Genomic DNA, 25029 nt, shown 5'->3' with positions numbered 1-25029 from the left:
TATGAATTCACTTTAATTCTCACTAGGGCATGATGGAGTGGAAGGTGTCTTGGGCAGAGATCGTTGCTAGCTCAACTGAAGAAACACCACAATCCCCAGAGAGAAGGCGCACCTATGTACTCTGGCTCTAGAACGACACTCCAAAAAACAATTTCATAATTTCTGAACCTTATCGAAGCATATTATCTTCTTTTAAACTTTTTTTTTTGGAAAAACTAGCCACAGTCGTATCTAGGTACTATTGCGCTTGTGGCCTTATATTAGACAGTGCCCCTCATTTTCGAAGTTTTTTTTCATCCATTATTTTCTTTAATAGTATTTTTTTGTGGATAATTTAAGTCATATATTTTCGTTTCGCTAATCTTGTGATTATTTTAGGCTTAGTACATAAATCTAAGGAAGTATAGGAATATTTTAAATGTTGTGATCTTTCGAATTATTTCGCCTGTTGCTCCAATATTTTTTTCTTTTTATATTTTTGGGCTCACCTACGGACATTGCGCCCGTGGCAAGTGCCCCGAAGTTTCAGGGCACTTGCCTATGCTAGTTTTGACTCTAGAGGCACCTGAAAAATCTTATTTGTAACCATTTTCGATTATGTAGTTATACTTGAAAAATTGTAAGTAGCTGAAACACTATAATTGACCAAATGTAACAAAACCAAAGAATAATGCTTTTAATAGTATCTCATATTAATGATTGTTCATATCTTGATTACTCAGAATAGTGGTGATCTTCCTAGGGGCGGATCCTTGATTTCTTCAAGGAGAGGCGCACAGTACCGAATACACATGAACGTTATACAGAAGGTAGTCTTCTTTCTAAAAGAATCATTGCTCAAGGGAGGGAAGGGGGGGCCCCTGCGCCCCCCTGTATTCGCCTATTTTTAATAATGGAGAAAAAATGTGAGTTTTCAGGGGATTCTTGCGTCAAAAACCAGCCTATAGAAAAACTTTTGCCTATTGAACTTTTTGTTTGGAATGACTTGGACCATAATATCATATCAAAAATTCAGCCAATTTGACAGGAGGCCATTATCCCTAATAAAGTGTGCGGTATCCTTTCTTTGAAATTTGACTCATAGATTCGAAATTTGGATGAACCTTCCTTTTGAGCAAAATGATATCCCGCTGTTTCCTTATAACAAGTGCGCGAAAATGAAACACATTAGTGATATCTCAGATACAAAGAAGAGGAACAATTTTTTTTCAGAACCTTTCATCGTATCATTCGATAATTTTCTTCTTTTCATATGTTTTTAAATGTATTTTCAAGCAAAATACCACTTTTCGTACAGTTTTAGACAAAAATATTGTAGAAAATAGTAAAAGAACTAACACTAAATCCAGTATTCACCAGTATTTAAGTTTAGGATAGTTGTTGTTTTCAAATAAATAGTATTAGAGATACATAAAATTTAGAATATATTTTTAATTTGAATTGAGTTATTTGGGATATTCTGTCAATGAAACACTATATAATCTTTAAATAGATTTAATTCAAATCGAATTCATTTCAATTACATTTAGCAATCTATATTGGAAAAGAATATAGAATACAGTCATAGAAAATATTTATATACAATTTTATATATAATTTATTCATATACTATATATAGAACAATCATTTTGTAATGATACAAGCAACCAATGCATCGTTTAGGTCTTAACTACAATTAGAGGGGAGTGTATGTAATTTGTTCCTTGTGGATAGAGGTCGTGAACATCGAAAAGCTATAATTTTCAAGATGATAGATTCCCGCACAGACGATAAACAAGGCAAGACATGTCTTTCACTGGATTGCCATAAGTTCTAAGAGGAACAGGTGGTTCACCGGTTATTATACACAAAGATGTATAAACAACAACGTCGTATGCAAGCTAATTTAGACTGGCGTCACCGCACAAGCAAGCCATACATATATGGCCATATTTCGAACGATTTGTAACTGTCATAAGATCACAGTCGGGTTCATAACACTACAACGATTTACTGAGATCAGCAAAGGCGATACAGACTGCTCCTGTGTACTCGCACTGCTTATCTTAAATTAATAATACTGACGGAGCAGACTCGTACTCATCAATCACGTGGCAAGGGAGAGTTTATTCATCAGACCACGAAGACGGGGAATTCGGCTTGCACTACCCGTCTGTGTCGAGATACCGTGATTACAATTTCACTTAGCGAACCAGGTCATCAGGGGAGATCCGTTAAGCTACATGTCTTCCCTCTTATCTCGAAGAAGCCTCGTTCCTACCTAAATTGGATCGTTGTGTTTCTTTTTACATCAGTCGTTTGGAAGCCCGTATGAAAATTACAAGTACGCACATTTTTAAATCCGATTTTTCAAGCACGAACAAATAAATACCGATTTAATTATTTTATTAGTCACTAAACTACTCGACGGGAAGGCACTGTTCGATTCAAATCAATTAAAGTCCTAGTAGAAAACCCTGTGTACAAAAGTCCCTTGGTCCGTACCCTCAACTGCAAGCAACCAGTGCCGGAAGCACCAGTTTAAGCCATTCTCACACTTCCGTACCGTCTTCTCCTTCGTCCTCGAAGAGTGGTCCGGTTGGGGTTTTCTTCTTGGGCTTCGGCGGTGGTCTTGGTGGTATCTTGGAGGGTTTCTGCTCGCTTGGGGGGAACACAGACAATGAGTTTCTTCTATCCGGACTCTGGAAAGCCTCGGCGTTAGCTCTTGCCCAGTTGGTCCTAGAGGGCGACAGCTTCTGGTTCAGGTTCCTAGGTAGCGTTGCCGATACTGTAGGTGGCGCTTCGTTCTCAGCTATAGGGTCGCAGCTGGAAGGACTCAGTGCTAGTTTGTTCATCAAACTACCAGTAGCTGTCGTACGTCGTCCCAAGTTATCGTAAAGAGGTTCAGCAACCTCTGGAGGCTCGCTGCTCCAACTTTGCTGTCTGGGGCGTCTTGGGATGGTGACGTAGCCCTGTCTGGGAACAAAGGGGGCCGACACAGGGGTGAAGGGTGAGTGAGACCTTGAGTGGGGTAGCGTTCGATAGATGTGGTCGTAGAAGGGGCTGTGAAGAGGTGATTGAGGTCCGTGCAGGGCTGGCAAACGGGATGTATCTGCAACGGTGGATGCTGAGCTGCCAGCTGGTGATACCTGTGATGCTCTATGTGGAAATGGTGGGAGCAGATCTGGCGGGTAGGGCAGTCGCATGTCCATCATGTCCGTTCTCCTCGATTGAATATCGAAGTCGAGCGAACGTGATTCGTCGTCTCCAACTGTAAGGAAAAATGAAGAATGAGTAAATTGAGTATGAAAGATTTTTGGGACGTATGTCTAAAAAAGCTTTGGCACAAATATTACAATTTCAAAAAGAAAATACATGTATAATAACACAAAGATTATAATTCAAGTAGATAAAATGAACCAATTTAGTTAAGTAGTTTTAAAGTGAAACTTCTTCAGCAAATTTTGCGGTTTGTTTGAAATTCACATTATCTCGGTGTTGTGTTAAAGCACGGCAAAATCTCGATATTCCAGTACAATCATTTGGCATGTATTTTGAAAATTTTTTCTATTACGGTAGTTTTATGAAACCCACTTTTCAGAAGATTTAGACTTGGCAAACCTTCCTCTCATTCTGCTATTGCACAATCTTTTATAATTAAATAACTCTTATTTTCAAAGCTGACTCGACAATAAGCCTAGAAATGACGTTATAAAACTACTATTTCTCCTTGATTCAGTGAAATAAATGAACGATCTCAATGAACTAGAAATGAAACTTGCATCGAAGATGATCTTGAATATACTTTCCAGAACTGTATGGTTACAAAAAACTCACTTCTACGTTTTGAATGAAGAAAAGAACTAACTAAAAATCACTTTTAGTTTCGGATAGTTTTCGAAATCTGAATTGAAGGTTAGTAAGGAATATGATGTTTGAATATAATTATTACAATTTCAGTAGAATATTATATCCACTTTCAACTCGAAAAGACGTATATTCACAAAGAGAGTAAAAAGCAATTAAGGAGAAAATCAACCAAAAAATTGGGTTAGATAACCTAACTAATTTAGTATACTAGGTAAACAGAGCAGAGATACACAATAGATTTAGGGGTGTACGCAAAGTAGGATGATCTTTTGTTTCTCCTATAATCTAATCTAGAATACTAGGTAGGTGAGTAAACTGGGAACTGGATTCACAGTACCATACTTCCTGCAGTTCTAACCGCACCCAAGACTTTCTGAATTTAATGAGAAATAAATGAATTGGAGGAGTGAAAATACTCACTGTAGACACTGTCGCTGTCCAGAAGATTTCTCTTAGCGTCACTAACTTCGGTCCCACCACTGCTCATGCTCATAGGTGTGGGCATCACGAATCTGGGGGGTTTGACAACCGGATTGACATCCGTGATGAGCGACTTCTCCAAATCTGGCTGTCCGTGCAGGTTTATGTACTCACTGGATGACTCGTTATCGCCACCCTTCCTGTCAGTCCCGTTCCTAGGGCTCTCCTTCCTGCATCTACACAGCAGGAGCGAGATCAGCATCAGCAGGAAGACCGCTGCTAGTAAAGCTGCGATAACTATTAGATAGTAACCTTCAAATGGTTTCATTATGTTGGCAACACCGGCAGTGTGGGTGAGCTCGCTGGAGATGAGTAGAGTTACGTTGTGTTCGTCTGTGCCTCCAGGGTTTTTGGCTAAACATTTGTACTCTCCCCTGTCTCTGTAGTTCACGTTGACTATGGTGAGGTTGTTCCAGGTGAAATTACCCTCGATGTTTTTGGCTAGGAAGTATCTTTGCGTGGATTGTCTAGGGTCTCTAGCTATGATCCTGCCATTTATGACCCAGTCCACGTCTGGCAAAGGTTGTCCAGTCACTTTACACGTTAAGGAAACGTTGGTGGTTGAAACTTCCAATGTGGTCATCCCCTGAGGCTCTAGAATGGTTGGTGCACAAGCGAACACGTCCGATCCAGACCACAACCTACCCCTGAGCCTTGGTGGTTCTGCACAACTCGTAGGGGTGGTTATCCAATTCTCCCTCAACGTTTTCCTCCTAAACTGCTCCAAGTGGCAGTCGCAAACCCAGGGGTTACCCTCCATGTTCAAACTGTTCAACTTTTCCAAGTTCTTGGTGAAGTCGTTGACCACGCTTTTCAACCTGTTGTTGCCTAGGTTAATGTGTTGAAGAGCAGGCAGCTTCTCGAAGACCGTCTGGCCCATCCAGCTGATCTGATTGTCGTTCAGGACTATCTTCTGTAGATGCGTCATGTTGTAAAATAGGCCACTCTCGAGTCTCGTCAATTTGTTGAAACTAAGATTCAGTATTCTCATTTTGAGATTGTCCTTGAAAGTTTCCTTATCGATGTTCTTTAGGTTGTTTTTCGATAGATCTAGCTCGATGAGCAGACATACGCCTTCAAAAGCGGTTTTGTCGATGGATTCTAAGCTACAGTTTTGGAATCGTAGTTTATGTACATCTCTAATTTTGTTCTTGAAGAAAACTTTGGGCCCCAACTCGTAGATAGGGTTGAGGGAAAAGTCCATTTCACGTATCTGCGTACTGAGATCTGTTGGTATAGCGCTTAGGTTTATATCTGTACAATCTGCTACTTTCTTTCCGCTTGACCAGACGCACTTGCATTTGTTGCATTTTCTGGTCCAGTCTATTTCTTGAGATAGGCATGTTGAGGCTGCCAGAAGAACTAAGGACACAACTGCTAGCTTCGCCATTGTTATCACCATTGTTCACCCATCTGAAACAAAGGAAAGAAAATTAAAGTGTCGGAATAATTTGTAGATAAATATTTTGCACAAAGGTTTTTATTTTCTTTGACAATGGTATTTTCATTTAATATTCAGCATTTTGATTTTTTACACTTAATGGTTTCTGAGAGTTTTTGAGCACTCGTTCACCGAATAGATTTCTTCTATTAATTGCATACACAGATTACAGATAATATAGATAGAACACTCGCCTTCCCCCACTCGAAATTAAGTTTTAGTTCAGGAACCGGTTGATTGGCACCGCTGTGGGCGCTGTTCACAGATTACAGATACCAATCTGTGGCGCTGTTAGCCATTTTTTTCTTTTGGTTTGCTGTCATTTTCATTTCAAAATAGAAGCTGAAACAGGACGTTGTCTGTTGAAGTAAGTACAATTGCCGTACCTCGTATAAATTAATTCCAAGAAAGAAATATACTTCCAAATTTCAAGGTAAGTGCTTCCATCAAACAAGTTTCAATATAATAAATAATGCATAGTTTATTATATAAGAATGCCGAAAATAAAGAAATGTTGTATACCTGGATGTACCGATGAGACAAGTGTAAGACATCATTTCCCTTAGAGAAATTTGGATATTTTCGATAACTGGCTCCAAATTATCTCACCAAAAAATTGGCAAGAATTAAGTCGGGAACAAATGTATTGTCGAGAATTGGGGGACATGGATTTTATTCAGGTACGGATGTACATATATGGAAAGTTGACAAAACCTGGGCAGTGTGTATCATTTTCATGTAGGCATTCTTTGAATAACCTTTTTTATATTATTCCGCGAATTTGTGAAAAGAAGAACATTTCCCTCTATTTGAAATATTTTTCAATGAAAAATTTAGAATTCAAAATTTTAAACTGTAATGAACACAGATGGGGGGAAAAGTATGTGAAACCATTATAAGGTGTGCCTTGCCCTGGTGGTGCAAGCAGGTAAATGAAATTATGAATGGTACCGACACAAAATTTTTTAAATTCCTTCAAACTTCCCCTTGTGAAGAATTTGTAGATCCCATCAAATTGAAGGCGAAAAGAATCTTTGATAAAAAGAAAAAAAAAATTATTAAATGATTCATATTAATTTATTTGTTTATGTTAATTATTTGTTGCTGATACATATTTATTGTTAATTCATTTATACATATGTATATTGTTTAATTGTTATATATTATTGTTGAAACTAATTTATTCATTTATTGTTGTTGATTTTTCTATACATATATTGTTTATCTTTTGTTAATTTATTCATTTTTAATTACTGCTAATTCAATTTATTTTTTTTCGAACTAACGACTTTTATTTCCACAAAATTTAATATCATCACATATGGTCCCAGTTATTTATAAAAAAATTAAAATGGTCTTTGGTTATCGCAGCACTAAACTCCATTTGAATTGCTCAATATCTGGTATTGAACAATTCAATAGAGTTTGGTGCTGCGATAACCAAAGACCATTTGAATTCAAATTCAAAACAAGTATAGGAAAACCACACATTTCAAACTTCCCGCGTTTGTAGAGTTTGTTCGAGAACCATACGCCAGGGGGAGCTATGTTTAAAATAATTCGATTTAAGGAGTGTCCCGTCTATGGTATTTGTAATCTGTGATTGCATATTTGATTGAAATGAAGATTTGCACTCATATGTAATGAGACAGTTTTAAGCTACGTTCGAAATTTCATGTCGACTGCATAACCAGAACCATAGAAAATTCGAGAATATCATTTAAAAAGCTAACAGACAGCTCTGAACCGTCGGAAATGAAATTTTGAATCATGATATGAAATAACAATTCGAAGCTGATCCCATCATCAGAACTATAGGAAATTCAACAAGAATTTTGGAAATTGATGCCCAATATTTTCGTGACAGCATATACGATAGAACTGAGATTTTGTGTGTATACAGGGTGTTAGTGAATAAGTGCGACAAATTTCAGGAGGGTGATTCTGCATGAAAAAATGTTGACAGTTCGCTATATAACTTTTGTTCACAAATACCTAATACTCCCAGATGTTGAAGGTTTTGTGAACTGACTATGTAATTATTGCTCTGAAAGTGGTCGATATTTAAAAATGAAATTTGGTGGGTTTCGAGATGTAGTTTTTGCGCATTTAGTGACATGCAATTAAGAATTTATGTTCATCATTGGAAAAAAAAAGGATGAGAGATTTTTTGTCAGGAATTGAATGAGCAATTTGAAACTGATTTTTCTTTGAAATATCTGGCATTTTTTCTCTCGAAAATTGAGAACCATAAATGTGGAGTCAGATTTTAAGAACACTGAAGTTTGTCACACTTATTCATTAACAACCTGTATATGGAATAAACATTTCAAACTTCATGCATAAATTTGTATTGATAGCGTCATCAGGATCATAGAAAATTCAAGCAGAATATAAAAAACCTAATATTTCAATGACAACAGATCCGACCGAGTTGTATATTGGAATAACAGTTCCAAGCTTCGTCAATCGTCAAAACATGAAAAAGTTCAAGCAAAACAAAAAAAAAAACTTATGTGGAGTCGGTAGCCTTTGAGCGACAGTCTCCGAAACTATCAATCGAGACCAATACCATTCATTTACCGATCGAAATGCACCGACCAAAGAGAACATCAAAACTCATTGTTGAACGCAAAGAAAAATTCCACCTATTCTTTTATTTGAGCAACATAACGTGCCTCTTCCAATCAACTGAAAGGTAACACACATAGACCATTATGCCGAAAGCACGCACGAGAACTTTTGCATCGAAATTCGCATTCAAACAGTAGGACGACATTGTTTTCGGAGATTTTCAAACTCCAACCCAGTGTTCCATTCACCGAACTCATATTCATTCCAGAGTTCGACTCCTCGAAACAATGCCGAACATACAATTAAAAATACATCAAACGGAGTATGTAAATTAAAACAAAACAATCTGGTACATTATAGAGGATTATTATGGAAAATATGCCGGTTGTGATCTACGTAACAGATACCCGGACGAAAGGAGAGAAAGGCTGGAAATAAAGGAGAATGAATATTCAAAGGATGTTGTTCATAACATCGGAATCCGTCCTGAGTACAAATTTCAGCGGTATATTTCTGGATGTAGAAGCGGGGTAGGTCTGCTGATTGGTTTTCGAAGTTGTTGGCAAAGTTTTGGAGCATTTGCGCAATAATCTCTGTACCTCCTCGTACAACTGGGGGATGCGGATGCAAATCAGATCATCCGAGTTGAAATATTTGAAAGGTTATGGAAAACTGAGACGTCGGATCAGGTCTTCAAACTTTTTTCAGGATGTCAAGATTCAATACTTCTTCTCGTTTTTTTATTATTGTTATTTTTATTATTATAATTTCAATAAGAGTAGAGGTACAAACCTGTAATACTCAATCTAAACAAAAAAAGCATACATGCACGTGTGAAGTGAATAACAGAAGAAAAAAAATTGCTACATCCTTAAGATAAATTTCTGAAACAAAAGACAGAAGAATACCCATCATCGGCGATCATAGGCATTCTTGAAGGCATATTCGTACTAGCAGCGTCGACCACACTGTCGGGTAGTTGATTCCAACGATGAAATATTCTATTTGGCAAAAACCATTGTCTCTCAGATGTTCGAAATGTCTCTCAAGCAAGCTTGAACGAATGGCCACGAAGATGATTCTGATTCAAAGTGAAAAGATTCTTCGTCTGATCGCCGAAATGACCATGAACGGTGAATATCAGGTCTCCTCGCAATCTCCTGTTCTCGAATGTTGGTATGTTGAACAATCGTAATCTTTCCTCATAAGATCTTTGTAGTAGCTCTAATCTGTTCCCATCTGCCTGGATGGAAGGCCACTATGCAGGGCTAGCATATTCTATGATTGGACGTACTATCGGTAGAGAAGATTGAAAGTTTTGGCATTGCAACTTTTGAAGCACTTGAAGAGAAGAAAAGCAAGTTGTCTTGATCTGGAGATGATGTTACCTATATGATTCGTCCAAGTTAGGTTATTGGAGACTGTAATCCCCAGATCCTTCTGACTTGTAACCGTACGTAAAGGCTGGCCGTCTTTGGTATAAATATGGCTGAGGTTAGTTTTATAAATATGCATCAAAGTGCACTTCTCTATATTGAGCGGCACTTACAAATAGTGTCTAAATCGTCCTGCAGGGTGTTCAAATCAGATATGGGGTTGCTGTAGACTTTGGCGTATTCAGCAAAAAGCACACTTTTAGATTTATGGAGACGGGGAAGATCCGACGTGTAGAGCAAAAATAGTATAGGTCCCAGCGCAGAGCCCTGTGGTACGCCAGAGATTACTGGAGTATTGGAGGACTTTAGGAATACCCCACCTTAACACAAAAAGTTCTATTCGCGAGGAAGGCGCTGATCCATCTCAATGAGTTACCTCCTATTCCCAGGTGTTCAAATTTCTAGAGAAGTTTTTTATGGGGCACTCGGTCGAGTGTTCTCAAATTCACAAACTACTTATTGGGAATTTTTGAACAATGGATTAATGCCAGGTAGAACATAGTTTTCACTTCAATATTCACTATTTGGAACTTCACAAAGTGACAAACGAAACGACACGAGTGCAATGTGAACTAAATTTTGATGCATCACTACCAGTTCATGTCATAATTACGTTGAAACTATCCGGCCTCCCATGAGGAAGATAAAGCTGAGCAGGATTGTTGGCGTTTAAGTTTTCTCAAGTCTGACCGAACTCTTTAAGTCAAAAACGCAGATGAAACCACTATCATGGCCAGGTCAAAAGCACCTGGAATGGCAACCAAATAACTTCAAGACGACGTGAGCCGTCTGGAAGAACCAGGCAAAGACAGCTGCTTTTCTCTTATCAAGGAGATTAGTCAAACTGTTTGGCCATTTCCAAGTGTATGACGTGACATCTCCTGGGGATCCTAAGTAAAATACTTGGGAGTCATCTTGGATAAAAACCTCACATTCAACCAGCATTTGGGCCTGAGGAGTTCGAAAGACATTTAATATGGTGCTTGCCAAATAATCTTCTACACTGCTTCAACATATCCGTCCAAAACAAGCTGATCTTCTGCAAAATTATTGTCCGTTCTGCTGTAACTTACCCTTCAATGTGTTGGGCTTTCGCACCGAGGTTCAACAAGATCATTGAACATTAATTCCTCAGGACCAGCTTCAACGCGCCATGGTTTGTTCGCAATGCCCTACTCCATCGTGAGGAGAACTATTCATCGATGACTAAATATTTTCATGAAATCTCTTGGGAAACCGGTAAAATACCCCAAGTGATTAGTCAAAGAATCCCTCGACTACCACGAATCTTCCACCAGATACAAGTGTGCAGAGTTTGTTCTTCAAATCGAATCTTTCGTCGGTGACTGATGCAGTGTACTACTCCTCAATCTTCCACCAAAAAGCCCGTTCAGCCAATCTATCCTTTCTAAAACCAATGAAAGGTGATGGGTGATCCCAATTACCTCCTCTTAACTCTTTTCTCGGGATAAAGGAGTCTATGACTCGAATATTCCAAACAGCAGGTTAGTTTTAGTGAGTTTAAGACCCACACAGTTCAATATTTCTCAAGGTAGTTAACAAAAAAAAAGTAGGAGCGTAGCATAAATAGAAACGTCAACGTTGACAAAATTATGAAATTGTGCAACTGGACATTTTAATTTTCAAAAAAACCTTTTCAACAGATTACCAGCCCTTTCACAAAGAAATGTAGAGTATCTGGAAAGGTGTCGTCAAGATCAAAAGTTGAACTACCCCACAATGACCGTCGTCATTACATTCACCACATCTTCGAAGACTTCAAACCCCAAACAACCGCAACCCCTCTTGTCCCCCCGTCATACCGGACACGTCCGCCTTATTTTACCGTCAGCCTGTCTCAAGCCCTGTCCCCCCATCGGCGGTCAAACTTTCATAATTGACCTCCAATCTCAAGTCTCATTATCGAGACCACTGTGACTAGGATGCCCAGCTGTGCGTCGGGATTGGACAGGTCCTGTCAGTTTTCGAAACTTCCGTGACGATGTCGGAGCCCATCCTAACATCCCTCCATCGAGAAGGGTGGGAGGTGAACCCTCTTCACGAAATTATTGCGGATAGATGGAACGTGGGAGGCTAAGGACGCAGTTTAGTCGGTAGAAAGTGCAGCTTTTACCCGGATTTGTAGCGGTGTGTTTATATGTGGGTTTAAGGGATGGATATGAAAGTTTCTGTCATGTAGATTGTGGGGAGGGGTAGTTGAGGGGATTTTATGGGGGAGATTGAAAGCAATAGGCGTACTTATAAAAGGGTTTTTAGGTATCTATAGAATCACATGGAATTTCGGTATGTTATGACCGAGTATATATAACAGTATGTGTTGCGATTGCAACAGCAATTGTATTACTTTGTGTATAGGGTTTAATACGAAATATAAAGGGTTTCTAGGCATCACTGAAATTTACCGATATCTATAAAATCGATGTACCGTGTTTTTCACCATAAATTAACCCCCCTTTAACTTTGTTACTGAAAGAGGTACAAAAAATGTTTTCTTCAAAAGTTTCACGAAATCGACTAGTGTTTTTTGAATGATTTCACGAAACGAAATATATACAGAATGGGCAACATATTGATTGCAACTTCATTTTTCAAATGGAATACCCTGTATATTTTTCTATATTTGACTAGCTCTTTTTCCCCTGATTTCAAATATATAAGATATGTTTGGCCTATCTCTCTTATTCTGAGTACCACATAGTTTCAAGTTTTCAGAACCACCTGGTATGCTCAGTAATCAGTTTTCAAGTGGTAGGCTACGATAACTCAGATTGCCTTTTTTGAGTTATCTCGTTGGCAACGATATGACATACGTTTTTCACTATCAATTGGAATTCGATGATATGGATGCAACTCCATATATTCTCTCCTTGTAGCTTTCTTATTTTTTTCGTTCTTCATATAAAGTGAAAATATTTCAAATTTTTTCGTTTCTGTGTAGTGCATATTAGATGAATATTTTCATTCAATGACAAACGTATGTCATATATCGTTGACAACGAGATAACTCAAAAAAGGGCATTTTGATTTATCGCAGGCTTCCACTCGAAAACTGATTACTTAGCTTGCCAGGTGGTTCTTAAAATTTGAAACTCTGTGGTACTCAGAATAAGAGAGATAGGCCAAACATATGTTATATATTTGAAATCAGGGGAAAAATAGCTAGTCAAATATAGAAAAATATACAGGGTGTTCCATTTGAAAAAATGAGGTTGCATTCAATATGTTGCCCACTCTGTAGATATATATTTAATTTTTTGAAATCATTTCAAAAGACACTAGTCGATTTCGTGAAACTTTTAAAGGAAACAATTTTTTGTACCTCTTTCAGTGATAAAGTTAAAAAGGGGGTTTAATAATGGTGAAAAACCCGGTATACAAGATGATTTATACAAGCTTTAACAGATGAAGGTTGCACTAATTTGAATTTGGAACATTTAGACTCAGAAATATGTTTGAACTTCAAACGTCGTATCAACCTTCCTCAACAATGAACAATTAAAATTGTTTGAAATAGCCACCTTCGGCTTGAACGCAAGCCCCCCATCGACGAACTGAAGATTCTATTACTCGGCTGATCAGATTTTTGTCTTTCCTTATTTGGTTAGCTGCATCTTGAATTGAAGTAATTGTTGATGAGATGTGACAACATGATAGACAAGATGTTTCATATGTCCATTCAAATAAAAATCTAATTGATTGAGATCCGGTGAACTAGGTAGCCATTACATTAGTCCTTGACCTATCCATTCATTCGAGAAATTTTCATTCATCAATCAACTACCTGTCTCCCTCTGTGTGGTAGTGATCATCGTGCTGATACCACATATTTCTAACAGTGCTGAGTTCTAGATCATCAATGAAGGTTGTACTTCAAAACATTTGATACAAATCTGCGTCTAAACAATCTTCTACTGGCATCAAATAATTGTTGAAAATCTCAACCCAAACGTTCAAACTGAAACGTAGCTGTAATCGTCTTGGTTTAATGGCTCATGAATTTGCAGTGACATTGGATGTTCATTTCCTCGTCAGATCATATTATGTATGTGCATGCCGTTGAAGAAATCATCCCAAAAATTCTTGTTGTCATATCAACTAGTCAATTAGTTTTTTCGTTAGTCGGCCTACTTTTGATTCAAACATCAAAATAAATTAGGTATCTCAAATTCTTGTTATTTCTAAACGGAAAGGAATCGGATATTCATAGGAAAAAAATATTAAATCATCACAACTTTAATTCAAGAGTTCAAAAATTGGAGTATTTTTGTCCAGAATATGGAAACATTATTCTGAAACATCCTGTTTGGACAATTTCTAATAAATCACTTCTCTGAAAAAATCAGACAAAGTAAACAATTTTACGTAGAATCAACTGTCATTTTCGAATCGGAAATAATTCAGGATGAGCTTGATGTCAGCGTTGAAAAATAATGATAATCTTAAAACAAGCAATACGTTTTGTTCAGAGAAATGTACATAAACAACATACGGAGGTCATGTGTTTAGGTAACAATTTCACCCGAGACAATTTTCTTCAATATATCTTCCAGCAGGGGCATAAATAGCTCAAATTGGACGATTGTTTATCTTCACGACGTTCTAACTATCCATCATTCAGTCTCCGTTGTTTATTCTTCTACAAGTTACGGGCAAGTCAAACAAACCTGTCTGCCTGCATATTTTCATAAGCCGTTTTGAAGTAATTTACGGAAAGTGTGTAAATTTAATCTGGTGTTACACTCTAGAACTATATGAGAATAGGGTATAAATTTCACCTGGTTGATGTCAACGAATCAACAAACTATTGTTGCAAATTTTGAAATGAACATATGGTAAATGCACTGGTTCTCGACCAGTTAACAGAAACATCGATTTCGAGCACGATTTTTTCACACATAAACTTATCAAATTTTAATGGTGTTGATGTTCATCGAGTCTTTGGCGAGTTTTAAATGATTTGTCATATAATTTTAAGCGTTCTTTCCGCATTTAACCTTTGAAATGTGAAAACATATAGAAAATCTCAATAACCTTCGGTTCTCGACCACGCCGCAGAGTTCTCGACCATTTTTGTATTAGTTTTCGACCACTAATAATAGTGGCCGTTCCACTTAAAAATTTTATGAAAAACTTCAGAGCGAAATGAGATGAGTTTTATTAACAATTTTTTAAAAAATGTATCAATCTCCCCTTCATGATTTTCTTCATGAGTATTTATAAATTAAAGATAAGAGACAAAATAAAGAAGCGTCACGTAAAATTCTAACCCTTATATTTTGGTAGAAAATTCGTGGAACATACGGAGGAGAAAGCGTCGGAATTCGAGCAGGATCCGACGCCGCAGCCATCGATTTTGCCGCGATCGGCGCTAAAGTAGGTCCTTACATTCCATAAATTTTCCTATCGCCCGTTCCCAGACACACGCACGGCCCGGAAAACGCATCGATACCAATTTGTACCGACCGATGAAATACTGATAAAAATTAATAACCCGACCATAAAACTTTTAAATTGTTATGGGCTTCGGTGGGACACCCCGAGTATGTCGAGTAAGTTATGTGGGAGAAAGGGCAATAAAAGTTCGACGTTTGGACTGGCGGAGGGGTAACAGGAGGGGTGGATAGAGGACATAAAGAGGGACGTCGAAAACCGGATGTGGGATATCGAATTAGAATATTCAGATGGGGATTTTCGAAATACAGTTGTAAACTTCACTGGTGGCCCGTAAGACAGATGGGTTTTTTATTCGATTTCGGGATTCTGCACATGCTGAAACGAAAACACTGAAATTTTCATTTGGAGATTTCAGTATAGTAATGAGTTCATTACAGTACTAAAAAAAAATGCTGTAATGAGTTCGTTACTGTATTGTTTTCAGTTATATTTTTAGTTTTGTGATTGTCTACACTGACTGCCGATCCTATCAAATTTCAACACACGTCAATTGTCAATATTTCGCGATTTATCTTAATTCAAGTGGTGTTGAATCGACTTCGTCAGACATAATTCACGAATTTAATGCATAAAATTCGAAACAAACGACTCAAATTCAAATTTCATAATTTGTCAATTTTCGAAATAGTTACACCAACTACCAAGATAAAATACAAAAGTCACTAGGTTATAATCTGAATTTTTCATTGAATTTCGACAATACTTCACAAAACTTGACTGAAATAGAGAAAATCGTCTAATACTCGTTGCAGAAGGCTATTCCAACACGTTCGTGTTGAAATAGGAGCCCATCTTTTTTTTTCGAAAAAATTATTTCAATTCTGAAATCTATAGAGCTTCACTAAAATAAAGTCAGCTGAATGTTTTTCATAGAATGTACCATTTTCGAGATAATCGAGTACAAAGCAAACACTATACAAAATTAATTTTTCAAATATTCCCAAATGTGATAAACGAGTACAAAAAAGTACAAAAATTGACGTAGTGTATTATATCGCTTTCAGATGGTATTTAATTGAAAATTTCAGAAAACATTTGTCAGGCACTCTTACAATAAAAAATGTTTGTTTATATTTTTTATTGTTTGTGTCTGATAAATGTTTTTTTAAATGCCCGATTGAATGCCATTTAAAAGCGTTATAATACACTACGACAATTTTTGTACTTCGATTTATTACTAATGGGTTCATTTGAAAAAGTAATTTTTGTAGATTTTCGTGGATATTGTTTGCTTTGTATTCGCTTATCTCGAAAATGGTACATTCTATGAAAAAAATTCAAGAGACCTTTTTTTTTGAGAAGCTATGTTGATTTCAGAAATCAAAAAGACGTAACAATAAATTGATTCATTATTATTGAATAATTTTCCCGAAGAAAAGACAGTGGTGTAGATTTTCAATAGGAAAAGGATTATCGTACCTCTATATATACGCCACTGAATAATTTTAGCAAGAGCATCAGGATCAGTTATAAAATGCTACTTCTGCTCCCTCTGCCGCCTCAAAAAGCACTTAATGCGAATAAAGTTATCAGCAATTGACGAGTTCTGATTCTGTGGAGAGGAAGAAGAAATTCCTGATCACCAGTCCACAAAATGCCACACCATTGCAAGCTACCTCAAATAATGTTTTTGTAAAAATGGGGATGTAAACTTCTTGAAGCCATTCCAGATTCAGGAGTTACTTAGAACTCTAGAGGTGCAGTGGATGGTTCAGCGGTGATAATTGCTTTGATGGAGGGCCTTAAGTTTGTGAAGCAAGGTAACACATAAACTATCTACCGACCCCACGATAAATTTTCACGAGCCGCCACTGGAATAGCGTTTTCGATCGATTTCAAGCTTCCATAAGAAACCGTATTCGCTCAGCTGGGGAAAAAAACGAAGTGTATACGTAATTCGGGGACGTTTTCCCAGAAATGGTACGTGCCATCAATCAGTCGACGAATGACTGTCAATTTAAGGGAGAGTAGAGGAGTCGGGGACCTGTCTTTCACTACCTTCGATTTGCCTCTATTCCTTCGGAATCCTGAAAAGATGCGATTCAGAGAAAATTGATTTCCAAGAAAATTCCGTGTTGGGTATTCACTGATAATGGGATTAAGGCGCGTGTTTTTTTAGGAAATCTTGGTTTCGATGCGAGGAATACCTCAAGGTACTTTTCGAGGTCTATCATTATTCATAAAAACGTAGATTTAACGAATTTTATATTCGATTTTTGACAAAGAAATATCAAAATTACTATCAAAATAAAAAAGATTGGTAACTTTCATAAGAAAAGGGTCGAATGATTACTGCAGACCATAATGTGCAAGAAACAGTGACAAATTATGGATGCATCATGCATCAGTTTCTAATGAATTATTTGTGGATTTTCAGAGACCCTGATCCGTCGATTTTAGCTGTTTACAGAGCCAAGAAGGAAAAAATGAGTTACCTAGAAAAAATTCCAGCTTTTTATTTGATTAATTACTTATCTTAAAATATTTTGGAATATCGACGTATTTTGTACTGAGTGTACTTTGAGCATGGAGTAATTTGACCATAATATAAGCGTATTAATATTTTTCCTTGGATTGATTTATCTATAAAGTTAAGATGACATTTTCAGTAGTATTTACCAAAACCAGAGGTGTCTCGTTCATCTGAACATTATCATCAAAGTCCATTTCAAATATTCTTCGAAGACAAGTAAAATATTAAACCGTAGTAATGATTATCTGATTTTTGGCACAACGATACAGCGTGGTTTACATTAGTATAATTAGTAGCGTTCACCAGCATAATTTCTTTTGAAATACTCATTTTGGTAGAGTATTCACGTTTGCTAGTAATTTGAAAATATAGTTCGAAGGCTGAAGCACACAAGCAGCTGGAAAGACACACTATCCTTTGCTAAAACCAAACTTGGGTATGTTTACATAGGTATGGTCAACTAAGAAACCAGTAGACATAGTTAGATCGTGGAAATGGGCTGTAGTACTCTGTTCTCACTAGCACAACCGGTTTACATTTTTCTAGTAGCATTGTACCACCGAAATCGACTACTAATTAAATCAATATAAACCAGGCTTAAACTAATCGATTGAGAAGGAAATTATTGCAAAGGCAATGAAATTGCTATCGAAAAACGTTACTAGAAAAATTATCTTAATTTATGATAACGTTGATTGCAATTTTAGAAAAGAAAATCAAGTAAAAAGGATATTCACGAATTTTAAAGTTTGTTGCCTTCGACTTAACGCTCACGCTAACAATTCACTATTCTATTCTATCACAATGAACTATTCTATTCTTAGATTTTCTAATGCAAAGAAAAAAAAAAGAATAAATTCAGTTCAAAAAAGAAAAAATTTATAATTCACATCACTTTTCGATTTAGATTTCTTGAACCGGCGATCTCTGACGAATCGCCACTGTAGGAACGGTTACGTTGCAATACTTCAGTCTTTGCCTGTCGGAATCAAATATTGAGAAGTGATCAGGCGGTTTCTGGATCAAATGACGGAATCCGTAAAACCTAATACAAGAAACTGTTTAGTCATAAATAATTCAAACGTATCGGGAACGACAAATAATTCCTGAAAGCCAAAGCGAAACAGTCGCATCAGGGTAAAATTGGGGTTTCGAATGCGCGATATTGAAGCTTCATCCCTAATTAGATTCGTTGGGAATTATGGTTCCGTTAAACAAAGGGAGGAAGTATCATAGCATTATTTATTTGAAGTCAAACCATCCCACAAAATTTGAGATTTATTAGTTATTTCTGATACAAGAGCAGAAGGCACTGACATTCCAATACGCAATTGAGATTCAACGGACGAAGTATTAGACATTATCTTACCTGAAATCATTCAAGAAAGTTCCAAATTTTGATTGTGAAGAAGTTCATAATTTAGAAAAGTAAGTTATAAAATCACAAGAGACAATAGGTATTCGATTATACACCGCTTCACGAGACGTAATTCACGAAACATCACGAGAGCGCAGCTCGAGTAGTGTTTCGAGAATTACGTCGAGTGAAGAGGTTCGTATAATCGAAATATATTGTCTATGCTCGAGTGGTATTCGTTACGATTATATAACGAATAATTTCGATAACCATAACCGAAGCGCTGCATTTTGATAATTCAATGATATTTCACTGAGCATGACTTATTTTTTTTTTGGCCTACATCCAAGAATGTTACTATGGAAATGATCATAAAAAAGCAAGAGGCGAAACAGCAAAACGATTATATCACGTCGTCAAGAGTATATTCACTTATCAATACGCTGTAACTATGGGAAATTCTCGGATTAAATTGCTTCATCAAAACATGAGTTATAACGAGCGTTCATTAAAATCCGTGGTCAGGAGTGCTGTGGAGAAATTAGAGTTGATTTTCTGTGATTACAAGTAGCTCTTAGCTTGTACCATATTACTTACATTTGTTTACATAATTCGAATTTGGGAACTTAATTGTACAAGCTAAGCACTAGTTGTAATCACAGAAAATCAACTCTTATTCCTCCATAGTAATCTTGACAACGAATTTCAATGAACGCTCGTTAAATCCGAAATATCACTTGCTCAATATATTCAATGTATCGTTTCTGTGTTCTGAGAAGTGAATACCACGCCTCCCAGTTGACTGTTTTCAGTACAAGGTTGCCGCATTTTCCCAACGTTGCCAATTTTTCTTCTTCTTCCTCTCGACGACCCGTCTCTCCCATATACCGGAAACTTTCTCCAATTCTCCGCTCCTTATACCGAATTCTCAAATATTGAGTTTTGAACGTTCAACATCCATCGATTGTGTCAACAGGGTCATAATTGGAATCGTTGAAGCGACGTATTTCGAGATTCTGTCCCACGGACCGACCTACTTGTCGGAAAACTGAAGAGACTCGGTCGAAAAATGAATTTCGGTAGACCGCGCAGAATTCAATATAAACATTGTCGTCCGGATGTGTTCCATTGTGTGGTTTTCCAACGATGAGGATCGTAATTCTGTAGGCGGTTTTTAGATGAATAATTCGCCATTTCACTGCATATCCTGGGTTTTGCCATTTTCCACCTGGAAAACCTGCCAGCTCCGACGAATCGTTTGGAGATCATTATTTCCAAAGGCGTTTGTCTCTTTTAACTCTTTTGAGCGCTCGTTCTGGCGAACAGTTCTATTATTTCAATTTATTTTAAGCCGGGATATCTCAAGCGATAAGGTTCGACTTATTGATAATGAATCCGTCTATTAATTCGATTCTGTCCGTCTGTAAATAGTAAATACGATAACTCACGAATGAAAAGGGTTAAGTTCGGATCTTCTAATCATTCCAAAATTACGGATTTATTAAAAATGGAATTTTGCATTGGATTTACATATAAAATAAAAGTGATCCCTATTCAATTAATTATTAAGGAGCAAATGAACCTCTCTACAGATACCAGTGCAATTTTTTTGGATATTAAAAAGACATTTGATAAACTGTGGCATCGGGGTCTGATATATAAAATGAGGTTGATGAAATTTCCAATCAAACTTACGAGATTGATACAATCGTACCTGGCAAATAGAAAATTTAGGATGAATATCGATAGTACCAGGTCAACGATCAGAGAAATAAAAGCCGGAGTTCCCCAAGGATCGGTGATAGGACCGCTGCTGTTCAACTTAAACATGGCAGACATACCGAAAATGAATAGATGCAAGATAGCCCGGTTTGCAGATGACACTGCCATATACTATCACAGTAGAATGCGGAAAAAAATCACTACAGTTACAGATAGACCTAGAGAAACTGATGGAATACTTCAAGAAATGGAGATTCAAAGTGAATACATCGAAAACAGTTGCAATCTACTTCGGAGGAACAACAGTTAAGAAAGAGAAAGCAGGAAACTTCAAAATAGAAAACCATACGATAGAATGGAAAAAGGAAGCAAAATATCTGGGAGTGATACTGGATGAAAGAATGAATTTTAGCAAACAGATAGAAGAAAACAGAAAAAAGGCAAGGCCATTGAACGGGAGACTGTACCCGATGCTCAACCCTAAAAGTAAACTTTCTTTAGAAAACAAGCTGAAGACAATAGAGATATTGCTAATACCAAGCATTACGTATGCAGGAGTTACCAGATACAAAACGAAAGACCATAATAAGGATCAGTTGCAAAGTACTCTAAATTCAGTAATCAGAACAGCGGTTGTCGCCCCATGGTATATAACTAACCTACAAATCAGAGAAAAACTGAAGATTGAAACTATTGAGGAAATAGTCAACAAACAAGGAAAGAAGACAAGAGAGATGCTGAAAGACCACGAGAATAAGGAATAAGGAAAGATCAAAAATCAAAATAAGAATGACAGATAACAGGAAATACCTCTTTCAAAGAAATAAATAGAAGAAAAGAGTGAAGAAGGTTTCCTGATCAGACAATAGAAGAAAATAGGAGAAATGAAAATAGAGGAGTAGGGAATAAGAATTCCGGACCTTAAACAAAAAGAAGATCTGAGTCATTGAATTAGTAGTTTTGAAATTATCAGAGAAATAAAATTTCGGAAGGCCATATTCACGGAACCCTTTGTCGGATTTTGCCCATTAACGAACTCAATCGGAGTATTCGAGATCCAAATCAAACTTGAAAATTTCAAGTTTCTACGATCTTTCGTTCAAGAGTTATAGTGTTTACGGGCTGTTGGACAAGCATAACAGAATTTGATATTCGTCATCAGAGAGTCGAACCTTATATCGCTAAGTTCGAGGAACGAGTGTTGAGAAATATCAGAGTAATGACGAAACAATTCACAACTTCTGCATTACTGTAATCACTTGGATTAGTTCTCATTATTTCATCAAGAATCACATGATTGTCGTTAAGCATTATCCCATCTACCAGATCATGGCTTCCTTGTTGTTTTTGTATAATTCGTTCTAAGTCATGATGAATAAAAACAGCTGCAATTTCTAGATTGAAAGGCAAGTGCCAGCAGGGTCAATTGTAAAATCGCGAAAAACAGTGAAAATTGGGAAAATTTTAGAGGATGCAAGACCTTTTTATTTTAAGGTTCGAACCTCAAGAATAAGCTCTAAAACAAGCGTCAAAAAGCATAGTGAAATCGTGCCAGACATCTGACAGAAATCAGCTCCGGAATAGACGCGAAAAAGGCCTAATGTGATACGACAATCGATGTCATGTTAGAAGATAGGTTAACATCAGTTGGACAGAAACCAGCTTGACAGTCAATCACAGAACTGAGTGGAATACAATTGGCCCATAAGGGATGTAGTGCATTCGAGAACAGGTGAATTTTTTTTTTTTATATTTCCGAAAATAAACAATATGTCAATTTGTTCAAGAATGTAAAGATAGGACAATGTCTGTCAGGTAGATACTAAGTAGATGTAGATAAAAATGTACAATATATATGTTTGCAGAATGAACGCAGATGCTGCTTGGTCAGCCTGTGGTAAAAGAAGGAGAGGAAGCCCCAAAAAGAATTTGATATAATATGTCAAGAAGTTCATGAGTGTAAGAAATCTACCCTAAAAACATTTGGATAGAAAAGAATGGAAGTTGGATATTGTAAGATTTGTAAGGCGACGTTAGACGCTGTAAAATGATTGTATATGCAAGTTACACAAAGTAAACAGTAAATCTGGGTACCTACATGCTCGAGCGGACCCATAGTAGCCACTGTCGTGGTTGAAGAAGAAGAAGTACAATATTCACACAACAGGTGATAAGGTTTAGGAAACCATTTTCGAAAGCTGGTGTAACTATCAATAGAAGCTGAAGATCATTATTAGGTATTATTTTCATTCCCGGCGACCTTGGGTGTTCCTCAGGGATCAAATGTTGGATACTATTGTTCCCTTTTCATCGATGACATTTCAGAGAGCATATGACACATAAATTACTGAGATGAGAGACGTATGAATTCTCAGAAACTAATGTTTTCCTCTCATATAAGAGGTTTAATTACTTATGCCATGAAAAGTCTGGGTTTTCTGATACGCAATTTTAGGGAGTTTTCTTCGTTGAAAGCAATTTCATCCGAATATCAAGCTCTTGTTGAAAGCGAGGTTAAAAGTCAAGTGACATATTGCAACGTGATATGGAATCCTTGTCATGAAAAATACGATGATTGTACTGAAAGGATACGAAGAAAATGCATTAAATTCCTTTTCTTGAAAAAAAACATTGTTCTCATCCAGATAGAAACTACAGTAAAGAATCTCTCATGAATCAGTTTGAGGTCGCTTCACATGAAAAATTCGTGAAATCAATGATTTAATATTATAAAATTGCGCAGAATCAGGTATATTCAATGGCTTTGCTCTCATCATTCCAATTAAGTGTTTCTCGTTTCACTTCGGGATCATATACACTATTTCATATCGAGGTTCCTAATTCCTCTCATTACTTTATCTGTCTGATATAACAAGAATATACTAGAGTTATAAAGTAAACACATTCCACATAGGTTCTGGATCAGCAATCACATTTAAAAAACATAGATTGAAGTAAGAATACTCACCAGTGTCACCTGTTGTATTAAACAACAACCAATGAACTTTATTTGAGGCAAATTAATTTAAATTCGACGAGAAACTTTCAAATTCAACTTTACCACTCCACGTTTTCTAGATGAAAAATTCATCGTCATTTCGTCTTTCTTAGCCCATAGATAGACTAAAATTCTCAAGATGCAAAGACCAACAAAAAATCACCACAATCAACATTCCACGACATGTTGTATCACAAAAAGGCACATCAATAGAAAACGTGGTTATTTCAACAGTCCATTTGCTTATCTAAAATGTATAGCGCGGGAAACGCAGAAATATACATGTCACGTACTACACAGGGTAGGAAACTTATCAGCAATCTTTCTTCATTAAGCAACGTTGAGGGTTTGAGCACTGACAGCCCCAGCAATTAAATTGTGGCAAAGCAGATCATTTATGTCAGTCATCTAACTGTTATCTAGTTCTTTCGGTCTCTGATTGATTAACTGACGTGCATCTGGCGATACGCAAGTTTTATCGTGGGGTGTGTGGGAGATAAGGGTGGATATTTGGTTTGGTATGTAAGAAGGGAAATTCGTTGAAGGAAATGATACTGAATTATTTGTGTATCTCGGATCTGATTTTGTGTTTACGGTATTGCTTGGTCTTTCTTACGGAAAGGGAAATAGCTGGTTGATAGCACAATTTTATGGATTGAGGAGGTTAGAAGAGGTTTATGATGTACTCAAAGTTGGGGTGTAAAAATATTTTCTATTTTATGCCATCATTGTTCATATTTTTCGTCTAATGTTTCGTTATTTATCTGCCTTCAAGTATCGAATATTTCTTTCGAGGCCCATCTGAATATTTTATTCATTTATTCAAAATACACCAACAGGTTGAGGTCCTATAACATATATATGCATATATCATAAAAACGGGAAAAAATTATACATCAATGGTGACAAATCGGATAAGAAAAAAAATGTATTTATGTAAAAGGAAAAAACTCACAAACAAAAAATCACTTAGGTTAGGTCTCTTAGTTCCTTAATGCATGGCTCACCGATCTCATGAACTGAGATAATGACAAGAAAAATACATATTCAAATAAAGTGAATTCAAACTCATTCAGAAGGGATTCATAATTGTAGTTTCTATCTGGATAAGAACCATGATTTATGAGAAAAACTAATTTCTTTGTCCCCTTTCAATACAATCAACGTATTTGTATTGTTATATGTCAGTTTACTTCTAACAAGAGCATGATATACGGATGAAAT

The 25029-nt window shown here is 36.7% G+C and overlaps 1 protein-coding gene across 10 annotated transcripts in view; it reads right to left on the bottom strand.

Moving 5' to 3' along the window:
- Positions 1-1478: 1478 nt before the first annotated feature.
- Positions 1479-25029, bottom strand: part of LOC123683889 (leucine-rich repeat-containing protein 24-like) — a 191281-nt gene continuing 167730 nt past the window's right edge. For all 10 annotated transcript variants that reach the window (XM_045622883.1, XM_045622887.1, XM_045622889.1 and 7 more), the window contains 2 exons: positions 4270-5742; positions 1479-3250 (listed from right to left, as the gene is read on the bottom strand). In XM_045622883.1, coding sequence (XP_045478839.1) covers positions 2532-3250; positions 4270-5731 — 2181 coding nt within the window. In that variant the 5' untranslated portion in view covers positions 5732-5742 and the 3' untranslated portion in view covers positions 1479-2531. The remainder of the gene's footprint in view (positions 3251-4269; positions 5743-25029) is intronic.

Source organism: Harmonia axyridis, chromosome 7 (genome assembly GCF_914767665.1).
Source record: "Harmonia axyridis chromosome 7, icHarAxyr1.1, whole genome shotgun sequence".
Lineage (NCBI taxonomy): Eukaryota > Metazoa > Arthropoda > Insecta > Coleoptera > Coccinellidae > Harmonia > Harmonia axyridis.
This window is presented reverse-complemented; position numbering and strand designations above follow the sequence as displayed.